General features: G+C 46.5%; 2 protein-coding genes across 2 annotated transcripts in view; one reads left to right on the top strand and one right to left on the bottom strand.

Annotated features, from left to right (window-relative positions):
* LOC146026772 (methylcrotonoyl-CoA carboxylase beta chain, mitochondrial-like) overlaps window positions 1-12,397 on the bottom strand; it is a 132,747-nt gene that overhangs the window by 32,686 nt on the left and 87,664 nt on the right. The window lies entirely within an intron of this gene.
* Window positions 5,985-12,397, top strand: part of WLS (Wnt ligand secretion mediator) — a 31,381-nt gene continuing 24,968 nt past the window's right edge. Inside the window, exon 1 of the mRNA XM_083157721.1 lies at window positions 5,985-6,224. Coding sequence (XP_083013847.1) covers window positions 6,119-6,224 — 106 coding nt within the window. The 5' untranslated portion in view covers window positions 5,985-6,118. The remainder of the gene's footprint in view (window positions 6,225-12,397) is intronic.

Genomic DNA, 12,397 nt, shown 5'->3' with positions numbered 1-12,397 from the left:
AATCAGCCTGCGGCGAGTTTTCAAACCCATCAGCGCTTCCCGCGCCGCCGCCTGGCTGCCGGATAGCGTGCATCATTGCAGGGACCCCGCCGCCAGATCACACAGCGCCGCAGGTAACCCCCCCCCCCCGTAGGCACCGGGGCGCCCCACCCCCCCTCGCCTGGGGCGCTCCGGTGCCTTGCACCGGCCCTGGGTAAAGTTGTTATAGGCAGCTGGTGTGGATCCAAAAAGAAGCAAGGTGACAAAGGGGTGTCCTGGTGCTTGGCTGTTGACGCGTTTCCCTGTGACATTAGTAGTAGTGCAGTGTATTCTGATCACTGTTTGTCATACTTGCCTACTTTTGAAAACTAGTCTCAGGGAGCTTATCGTTGGTAGAATTTTGCACAGCACCCCATTGAGGGGTTGTGTTATGCTCCACCCAAAGTGCGTGTCTAGTTCCATATATGGAGAGATTGTAAAAAGAGATTGTGAACGTGGCACCTAGAAGCGTGGCTGTGTACTGCTACATCTGAGAGGGATCTTTTAAGATAACTTATATCCAAATGTAGATGAGCCCCAAAGCAGTTAGTAAGAGCTACTGTACTTGGTCAAGTGCTGGGAAATGGTGCTGATGATTGAAGGGTTAAAATCTAGAACCCATGTCGCATATAAGAATTTGCGCGTAGACTGCTCTCATTTTCAGTAGACTGTTTTTCTATAGCTACATTTCAAGGTTACAGAATAATAAGCCTCTGTGTCTTATCACTTCCACACTGAGCTTCTACTTTTAACCCCCCCCCCCCTTGGAATTGGTATGCAGCGTGCACCTGCATAAACTCTTGTATAATCGAAACCCCCCCTTGTTACTCATTTCTTTTGTGTGTAATATCTTGTATGCCCTCCTGTTTAATCTGCCCAGCAACTGTTAAACAGCCAATAACAAAGTACCACACATTTGTCCACACCCATGTATCATGTCTTTTAACTTACTGTTAAACTTCTAATAAACCAGAATGTTTCTTGACTCGCCACCGTGTGTTTGGTGTGTAGTGTTAAGATTACATTCTCACGGGTACCTAAGGGGCCACCAGGTCGAGGGGCTACACATTTATCCTTACAATTTGGGGGCTCGTCCGGGATTCAGCCGGCCGTCCCCTCCACGGGATTGCGGCCACCTGCTGAATTTGAGAATCTGAACTCACTCAGTGTTCCGGGAACACGTGACAAGGTAATATTTAAGTCCGGGACTTAATATTACGTAATTGTATGTAAGGAAATTTATGACGCCATAAAATGTATCAGGGATACAAGGACCAGGGGTCCACGTCATAAAAAAGGACCAGGGGTCCACGTAAAGGTAATTCAAGTCCGGGACTTGAGATTACGAAACAGGTATCCGGGATACCGCAATTGAACCAGGGGTTCACAGAGAAAGCCTCCTCGATCTGATCGCCTAAATATATGTATGTACATGTTTGTCTGTTAATGTTGCAACTGTGTATTTGTTTGGGACACTCAGTGGACGGGTGGTAAGTGCACGTACGCTGAAGTGTTCTGTCTGTCTTATATACAATTGTGCTGTATATTTTGTATTAGGGATACTCAGTGAACGGGTGGTGAGTGTACGGCCACTGAGTGTCATTTGTTGTGTAGAGCGATTCTAAGTAGATTTGCAAAGTGATTTGGCTACTGAATGTCATTTTGTTTAAAGTAATTTTAAGTACAATTGCGACTTGACTTGTGACAGATATTATTGTGACTATATTGACTGACATACTGTTATATTATGGGATTATATTAGAGTAAAGAAACAGAATATTCCCCGCTTTTACCAGGAGAGACATGTAAAGAATATGTTGCCCGTGTCTCCCCCACAAGTTACTATTTCATTAACCCTTGGGTAGACAATTTAGCGGGATAGATAGGATAATTAAAAATCGTCCCAAACCAATAATAACACCAATAGGATGTATAATATATTTAAAGAAAGCATGCAAAGGACGCAGTTTTACCCAAGGAGATATGAGACTCATTGTTAATGATATAATTGACCATTACAATAAATGAGACTGGGAAAAAGTTCCACTTATCAGTGTACCCTCAGTCACACAAACAACTGTAGGTTACCCACTTAATACACAAGAAGGCATAGATGCTATGTGGGATCAACTTGCTGCACATATGAATGAAGTGTTTAAAGCACGCTCATCTCTCCCCATAGCTGTAAATTGTAAACAGAAACAGTGACAAATCTGCATAATGATAATTTACTTGTTTCTACTTTCATTAATAATCTGCTGCCGATATATATCCTCGCTGTGAAGCAGAATGTTTCAACTTAAACCTCTGATACAGTGAAGGATTTTGAAAAACATTTGTATAAAAAGGAAGCAGCAGGTTGTTTTGAAGTTAAAAGAAACACTGTCACACCATCACATACCCCGTTCATACGCTTCCAAAATCAAAACAATCCTAGGAGACAGAATAAACCATTCCGTCCTCCTAGAGACAGACCTTAAAGGGCCATGACATAGGAAAACATGAATTTACTGTAATATTTGACTGCCTAATGAATTTGCTAGGCAGAGATCTTCTCTCTGTGCTAGAAATCACAATTAGTCCATCAGAAGCAGGAAAGGGAATTGATGTTTCACCACCACACTTGCTCATGACTGACAGTTCTGACCCAAACACAGAATTAGACACTGTAAATCCTCAGATATGGTCAACAGGACCTCAGAGCAATAAACCAATTAATTGTTCCCATTGCACCCATTGTACCTGATATAAACTCACTCATCTCAGCCATCCCTGTAGATGCCGCCTACTTCTCAGTAACCGATTTGAAAAATATATTTTTTAGCATACCTGTGGACACCCAGACACAACTGTTATTTGCATTTTCTTTTGAGGCCAGCAGTTAACATGATGCAGGAGTATATTGACTCCCCTGTTGTGTACAGCATCGTGCTCCAAGCCACATTAACCCCCTGGCACCCCCCCTATGGTTCAGTCCTGCTACAGTATGCAGATGATCTGCTTATCTGTAGTTCAACAAAGGAGGCATGCCGAGAGGATGGTATATCACTGTTAAACTGGCTCTGTGAATGTGGGCACAAAGTGTCAAAAAGCAAAAATGCAATGGTGCAAAAAGAATGTTGATTATGTAGGTTTTGTCTTGACAAAAGGGGAGAGGAAAGTCAGTCCACAACGCATTCAGTCTGTACTGGGTCTGGTCCGCCCAAACACTATTATTTCAGACAGTGGATTTCTGACTGTTCCTACTATGATAACATTTTGAGACAAGCCACACTCAATGACAAACCTAAACAGATACAATGGTCACAAGAAATGTTAAATGCATATGAAAGCCTTAAAAATGTATGTTGATGAAAAGTCCGGCATTGACCCTCCCAAACTATGTACAACCATTTCATTTATATGCAAGGGACAAAATGTAAAACCATGGCGGGTGTGCTGACACAAAAAACATGGAGGTAAGCTGCGCCCCGTGGCATTTTTTTTCAAAGTGATGCCGGTGTCGGTCCAAGGTATGCCTGCCTGTCTTCGGGCACTGGTGGCCTGTGCAATGGTAGCTGAGATGGCAACCACACTCACCCTAGGCTCACCCACTGTTCTCCATACCACACATAATGTTGTAGCATTACTTAAAGGGCTACACACACAACATGTCAGTATCTATTGTAAAGCGCAACGGAATATGCTGCGCTATATAAGAAACTGTTAATAAATAAATGTCAGCCCAGCGTCTTAAGTGGAGATGAGGTTTTGTTGCTAGGAAGCCCCTCACTCACCATTAAGTATGCAAACGCATCCTCAGGCCCCGCACCCATTCTAAATGCACTTTTAGGGCCCCCAGGATGACATTCCTGACGATCATGACTGTTCTGCATCAATAGAGTCAGAGACCTCCCCTAGACTTGACATTTCCCCTGTACCAATACCAGGTTCTGACCATGTATTTGTGGATGGTTCTTGTAGTAGACCCAATGACTCGACATATCAGGCAGGCTACGCAGTGGTACGCCTCCCAAATGACATTTTAGAAGCGAGACCCATTCCATATCAATCAGCACAAGCTGCAGAACTCATAGCGCTCACAAGAGCTTGCCAAATGTAGAAAGATAAACCTGATCACTGAACTACAAAGCTCAGCATCACAAAAAAGACTTGGATGACTGGTTATTTCCAGTATTGCAGAAAAATCCTATAACAGGATTGATCTGCAAAGAGGGGAGACCATGCATACCACAATCAAGCGCCCCATTGTTCATTGCTCACTACCATGGGGTAGGACTTTATAGCAAAAACACCACAGCTATGCTTTTAAACAAAGATTTTTACATCACAGATGCAAAAACAGTTGCACGCATACTAACACAAGAAATCATCCCTAGATGGGGATGCCCGCTCCAAATAGATAGCGACAAAGGCACTGCCTTTACAGCAAAAAATCACACAAGCTTTAGTGAAAGCATTTCAAATAGAGAGGAAATTTCACATTCCCTATCATTCTCAAAGTTCAGGGATAGTGGAGAAAAGGATAAACTTAGGAAAGCCACAGGAGGAACATTTAATAAATGGAAACAAACCCTCCCCATAGTCCTAGCAGAAATTAGAATGACCCCCCAAAAGACTCTGGGTTATTCACCCTTTGAAATTAGAGAAGAGTATGTTAGGTCCCTCATCACCAGACTTAGTGAAATTGAACATGGTGTTATTTGTAAAAATCCTTCTAATCCACAGGAACCAACACACCCCTTCCAGGTTGGAGACAAGGTCGTTGTGAAGGTCCTCGCCAGAAATAAGAGCCCAGGAGACTTCACCTATGGACCAGAAACAGAGATCGTAGCGGTAACAAGGACGGCTGTCCTTACAATGATTCAATGTAAATGTATCTATCTATCATTCCTTTTCCCCCAAAAAATGTAACAGTGTAATGTGGGCTAGGTGACATGAGGGAGATTGCTAGACTAATGAGGAAGAGAGGGAGATTGCTGCTATGTCAGGGAGTCTCCTGCAGAATGCAGGAGGGGAGGTAACTATGATGTAACAGTGTAATGTGGGCTAGGTGACATGATGGAGATTGTTAGACTAATGAGGGAGAGAGGGAGATTGCTGCTAGGTCAGGGAGTCTCCTGCAGAATGCAGGAGGGGAGCTAACTATGCTGTTTGTAATGTAATGTGTTCGGATCACTGTGTAGTAGTGTAGTGTGTGTGCTGCTCACTGTGTGTAGTGTGTGCTGGTCACTGTATGCTGCTGGTCACTATGTGTAGGGCAGTATGTGCTGGTCGCTGTGTGTAATGCAGGGTGTGCTGGTCTCTGTGTAGTATTGCAATGTGTGCTGGCCACTGTAGTAGTGCAGTGTGTGCTGGTCACTTGGTAGTAGTGCAGTATGTGCTGGTCACTGTATGCTGCTGGTCACTATGTGTAGGGCAGTATGTGCTGGCCACTATGTAGTAGTGCAGTATGGGCTGGTCACTGTATAGTGCAGTGTGTGTGCTGGTCACTGTATGTGTTGGTCACTGTGTGCAGTGTGTATGTGCTGGTCACTGTGTAGTAGTGCAGTATGTGCTGCAGTGTGTGTGTGCTGGTCACTGTATGCTGCTGGTAACTGTGTGTACGGCAGTATGTGCTAGTCACTGTGTGTAATGCGGGGTGTGCTGGTCTCTGTGTAGTATTGCAATGTGTGCTGGCCACTGTATTAGTGCAGTATGTGCTGCAGTGTGTGTGTGCTGGTCACTGTATGCTGCTGGTAACTGTGTGTACGGCAGTATGTGCTGGTCACTGTGTGTAATGCGGGGTGTGCGCTGGTCTCTGTGTAGTATTGCAATGTGTGCTGGCCACTGTATTAGTGCAGTATGTGCTTGTCTCTGTGTAGTGCAGTGTGGGTGTGTGCTAGTCACTATGTAGTAGTGCAGTGTGCTCCGGCCGGCCAGGGAAGACTCCGGCGAGTGAGTGAGTGAGTGCCTGGCACTGCAGCAGCAGAACATTTAGGGGAGGTGCAGGCAGAGCCCCATCACGTGACACCCAGGCTGCGGCAGCTCCGGCAGAGAGAGAGAGCGAGGCAGCAGCGCAGCAGTAGAGCGGAGCCCGGACACCCGGAGATCAGCAGCCATGGCCGGAGCCATCATAGAGAACATGAGCACCAAGAAGCTCTGCCTGTTCGGGGTCACCCTCCTCATCCTCCAGGTGCTGGCATTCCTGGTGGGGGGGCTGATCGGTAAGTGCCCGCTCCAAAACTTTTCTCCCGTCCCCGGGTCCCGCTCTTATTACCTGGCTGCGGGACTGTGCATGGTGGGGAAGGGCCCTGAGACCCCCCGAGGGCCCCCTGCGGGTCCCCTGCGGGTCCCGGGGCAGTAAGGGGGAGGGGGTAACACATACTTCGCATAACTTCTCGGAGTTACCCCTGGGTGGGGTAACCGGGAAACTCTGCACAGGGACAAGAGGGCAATCAGAGTGGCCCCAGTCTCCGGATAGGTCCCCGGCCACCAGCCTTTGTTGTGGGGGTGGGGGGTCTTCGCTACCCTCCTTCTGGGGTGTGTACTGTATGTACCCCCCATGGTGATCCTCTGGGGGTATGGGGGTCCCCTGCTCGGGCTCCTGTGGTGCAGACTTGTTACTCTGCTGGAACTTTTTCTCTTTGTTTCTTACTTTGGGATATAAATAACAATGACCTCAGCTCTGTGCTCATTGTGCAGCTCCCGGCACAGCCTAAATGTGTGTTGCCCTGCTCTGGTGGGAGTCCTCCTCTGCAGAGGTGCCTGCATACACCTATGTGCCTGCCTGGCGTTTCTGCGTACCCACCTGTGTGTCTGGCATTCCTGCGTGCCCACTTGTGTGCCTGGCATTCCTGCGTGCCTGCCTGGCATTCCTATGTGCCCGCCTGGCGTTCCTGCCTGTGCGCCTGGCGTTCCTGCCTGTGCCCGCCTGTGTGCCTGGCGTTCCTGCCTGTGCCCACCTGTGCGCCTGGCGTTCCTGCCTGTGCCCACCTGTGCGCCTGGCGTTCCTGCCTGTGCCCACCTGTGCGCCTGGCGTTCCTGCCTGTGCCCACCTGTGCGCCTGGCGTTCCTGCCTGTGCCCACCTGTGCGCCTGGCGTTCCTGCGTGTGTGCGCCTGGCGTTCCTGCCTGTGCCCACCCGTGCGCCTGGCGTTCCTGCGGGTGCCCACCCGTGCGCCTGGCGTTCCTGCGGGTGCCCACCCGTGCGCCTGGCGTTCCTGCGTGTGCCCACCCATGCACCTGGCGTTCCTGCGTGTGCCCACCCCTGCGCCTGGCGTTCCTGCCTGTGCCCACCTGTGCGCCTGGTGTTCCTGCGTGTGCCCACCTGTGCGCCTGGCGTTCCTGCCTTTTTCACCTGCCACGGTTATGATAAAGATGCAAAATTGCAGCATGCGTCTCACCCCCACATGGCACAGGAGCGCTAGGTGAATGAGGGCACTTCTGTAAGTGTGGGACTGCACTCTCTCCGCGTCTGCCAGTGGGTGACGTCCGTATTGGGTGATGAGACAGAAACCTATTATCCCCATTATCACTTTACATGGTACAGTAAAAAGAGGTCAGGGACAATTCCAGCCCTCCGGACAGGAATCCTATTGTGTGTGTGTGTGTGAGACGTTGTGTTATGTTCTATCAGGTAATAGTGTCGCTATCCCTGAGAGCAGCGTCCATTACACACAACACACATGCTACACAAGTGTTGGTTGCGGGGTTCTTGTATTTGCAATTTGAATAACAAATAGGCGAAAATTAAATTTGGGTGAACCTTTTCTCTTTAAGGGGGGATTCAATTGTCTGCCAATGCGGTAAGTTGCTGATTGGCCTGGCCTATGTATTCATTAACTTTTACTTATATAGCGCACACATATTCCGCAGCGCTGTACAGAGTGTAGTTGAACATTCACATCCGTCCCTGCCCCAGTGGAGCTTACAATCTATATTCCCTGCCACATGTACACGCACACACAGACATTCTAGGGTTAATTTTGTTGGGAGCCAATTAACCTACCAGTATATTTTTCAATTGTGGGAGGAAGCTGCAGTACCTGCAGTAAACTCACGCAAGCACGGGGAGAATATACAAACTCCACACAGTTACGTCCATGGTGGCTATGAAACCATCGTTAATGATATTCAGTGTACACACTAGTTGGTTTGCGGCACCGCTGACCTCATTAACTGTCAGTAGTGTTCCCAGACAAATGATCTATACACACAGAGCGATATCCTTTAGTGATGTCACCCGGCCCCCCGCTGAAGATGCAGTTGATAATACAGTATAGTCAACATTGAGCTGCATGTTCCGATGGCAGTAGTTATAGTTAATTACCCGCGGGAGCCGCATTGTTAACGATATTGAACGTACAACAAGACTATATGAACTATATTTCGTCTTATGTGTATGGGACATAAGGCACTGTTTCCAGTTTTGCTTATTCATTTATGTACTCCAATAGGCGCTGCCGATCCCTTGTGGCGCCATATAAATGAAGGATAATAGTGCGTTTCTTCGCTATCTGTGTCAGAATTTATATAATCTTGGTTGCAGAATCGTTGCAGGCTTACCTCTGATAGTTATTACAGAGTTTATCCCCTTGATTCTGCCTATGTGTCAATGTAAAATACTGGAGACAGCGACACTTGTCTGGGTGGATACAATTCATCTGATGTTAAAGATGAAACCTTCCAGGTCTGCGAGTGACAAATTGACAGATGGCTATTGTGTGTCAGCGGATAAAATGACATTTTGTTTCTTTACAGCGTCATTTCTGATCGCTGAGGTCTACAGGAATTGATTTTATGATATGTTAGATATTTGTTCCGTGTGATTAGGCTGCTGGTGTCTGTGGCCGGTCCCGCGGTAGAGATGGAGATGCGAGGAGCGTTTTATCAGCTGTGTGATGTAACTGTGGGGACTCCGAATGTGACATAGAGGGGAGAGGATACTGTAGGTTGTGCTTCATTTTAACACCTGGAGATTAACGAGTCTGGTGGTATAGCGGTGTCTGGTGCTGGTTTACCCCTTTCACACCAGAAATGCAGGGACAAACCCGGGAATTCAGTTCCCGGGACAAGCAGGGACATTCCTGGGTTTGGACCCATTCACACCAGAAAAGTTCCTGCATTTTCTGGTGTGGGAAGGAGGCGGGCAGTCGGCGGGATGGCGGCGGAGTTTAGCAGAATACTCACCCCGGTTCCTGGTCCTCCACACAAGCCAGGGATCCACACAGGCGGCGGAGCAAATGACGGGAAAGGCGGTGGATGAAGATGACGCAGCTCTCCGGCACCCTCACTGCCGCCGAAGAGCTGCGTCATTATTATCCACCGACTGTCCCGTCATTTGCGCCCGCCGCCTGCATCAAATCCCCGCTGGACAGGACACAGAGGACCGGGTAACCCTTTCACACCAGCCAGGTCCCCGGTTGAACCCGGGAACAACCCTGCTACGTAGCATGGTTGGATTGCTGGCAAATCAGCCCGGTAATTTGTCCCGGGTACCTTTTACACCAGAGGTAGTACCGAGTTGTTCCCGGACTCAACCCGGGATTTAAGGCTGGTGTGAAAGGGGTATGAGAGAGCTTTCTACTAATTATCTGCACCCAAGTCCATGTGTGGTGTAATTTGTATTTATGGTTCATTTGTAACGTGTCTTGTATTCTATGTAGCGCTATTTATTTGTTTTGTACTGTTTTATATTCTAATATTGTAATTTATTTATTACCAGTTTCTTATATAACGCACACATATTCCGCAGCGCTTTATTCCCTACCACATGTACACGCACACACACAGACATTCTAGGGTTAATTTTGTTGGGAGCCAATTACCCTACCAGTATATGCCTGAAAACTCACAGAAGTTTTATTATATAGTTTTAGCAATTATTTTCAATGGACATAACAGGGGGAATAATATTTTTTCACTTGAATTTTCCCGCTAGATGCCAACTGTAATGGTGCCCATACACCTGTGAGATATGGCATGCAATGTCGATAAATCACAGCGACAATCCGCATGGATCACAAGCCAAAAGGATAGAAAAATGCTATTGACCTGTTTGGGCTACCGCGTTATTCCCGGGGCTGCCATTATTATTAGCATTCTTTATTTATATGGCGCCACAAGGGATCCGCAGTGCCCAGTTACAGAGTATATAAACATAAGTCAGACGTATAAAACAGTGTATATAAACCTGTCTGCATCCGCAAACTATACTGACCTGTCCTAAGGATCATGGTGGCCTGAATCGGGGATTAGTTAACATCGCAGGAAGCATAGAGGTGGTTTAAGGTGACACAAGGGCACGTGAGGGAGAAGAGCCCTGCTCGTGAGACCTTACACCAGTGTTTTTCAACCACTGTGCCGTGGCAAACTAGTGTGCCTTGAGCTGTTGTCAAGTGTGCCCCCAGATCTAGAGATGCCCAAACCAGTTTACAGCCACCACCAGTTCAACTGTTATTTACTGGTCTCTTCTTTTCATGTTAATGGCCAATGTATTTTATTTTTGTTACCTGTGGGGACCAGTGTGATTGTTTTTTTTATATGGGGGCCAATAGGTTTGATTTCTTTCCGGTGGTGGCCAATATTTTTTGCCCTGTGGGGATCTCATGGTGTTCCTTGGCAATTTTAAAATCGTATTTAGTGTGCCGCAAGGTAAAAAGGTTGAAAATCACTGCCTTACACACTATAAATACTTCTGTGCTCTTCAGCAATGTCAGGTTAGAATCCTAACCCCAAAAAAAATATTGGGTCTTTAAAGTAGGTTTTTTTTTTTTTTCATGGTCTGCCAAAGCAGGAAAGGGGTATATATGAAGAGGATCAGGTGAAATCACACTCTAAATATTGTTTCCAAATCAAAACCACCCCAGTGACTTGAAGAAGCAAAACTTCAATGATCTGTGTTTATAGTTATCCCTGAACAGCGCAGCTTCCCAAATAGCTCCAGGGATTGCATCAAGATAGGATTATCTATCTGAGGGAGCCCCCCAAAAATTATAGGATGTGTATGATGTACCCTCAAAAGTGTGACCACCACCCCCCCCCCTAAATAATTGGAAGCGGTACATCTGTCAGAATGAACTTAGGTCTACAGTCATTAGGTCGACCCCACTAGGTAGGCCTGCAATTGTCATCTGTGGCTGTCGTCTCCATCGACACAGAAGTGTCGACTTCATCGGCTATACTTATTCTTTGCTTGTTACCACAAAGCCATTTCATAAAAACCTTCGCTGTGGATTACAAAAACACTGCTGGGAGATCTTACAAGTGATATCTACTCCCACAGAACGCCGGCATTTTATCCTTCAATTTTTGGGACACTAGTACCTGGCATCATATGCGCATATGATCGAATCCTACTGGGACTTGGTAAATATATATTCATCAAACCCATCGCTATTTGCACATGTTTTTTACCTTTTTTATATCCAGTAATATTGTTATATGTATTGATTTTGTGTCTAATTAGTTTAATTAATTAACTTTTTGTATGTTATACTAATTTAATAAATTGTTATATGTGTGTGCAAAAGGCGCCTACTGGTATTTTCTTCTTTTAGGAAGGTCGACCTGACTTAAGGTTGACATGGGACAAGGTCGACATGACTTAAGGTCGAATTTGCATAAAGGTCGACATGAGGAAGGTCGACTGGTCATAAGGTCGACATGGGTTTTTCACTGTTTTTTGATCCAGTTTTGAACAGTTGGCAATGAGAATCGGACCCTCGCTTCGCTCGCTATGCTTCGGGCACGGTGCCTCGCTGCGCTCGGCACACTATTTTATTCTCCCACCACGCCCTAGTGGATGGTAGGGCATGAAATACCGCCTGTCGGCACATGTCGGCTCAAAAAACAGTGAAAAACCCATGTCGACCTTTATGCAAATTCGACCTTCCTCATGTCGACCTTTATGCAAATTCGACCTTAAGTCATGTCGACCTTAAGTCAGGTCGACCTTCCTGCCAGTCGACCTAGTGGGGTCGACCTAATGACTGTAGACCTAAGTTCATTCTAATAGATGACCGCATCCCAAATAATTGAAGCCTCTAAATTTTATGTAATTCGAATAATGTTTAAAAATAGGAGATCAACTGATTACTCCTTTTGAATTATAATGAATAAAATATTACTTTACTATTGGATAATCTCGATTTGACTTCTCATGAATGTTACGGTGCTTCTATACTAGGGCGATAGTGCATAAAATACTTCGATCTCAACCGCATCTGTGAATCGATTTCGACCGTATGCTTGCAATCGAATGTTGCTTCGATAGATATTATGTGCTGCACATAATATTTATTAAATTGCATGAGCGATCGCATGCGGTTTTTAATCAAATGCGATAGCGTGCAATGCCGGAGGCAGTGCAGCCCTGTGGGGGAGGGCTGGCGTGGGTC

Source organism: Crinia signifera, chromosome 8 (genome assembly GCF_055691185.1).
Source record: "Crinia signifera chromosome 8, ASM5569118v1, whole genome shotgun sequence".
NCBI classification, from domain to species: Eukaryota; Metazoa; Chordata; class Amphibia; order Anura; family Myobatrachidae; genus Crinia; species Crinia signifera.
Note: the sequence above shows the minus strand (reverse complement) of the source record. Positions and strands in the feature narration are given on the sequence as shown.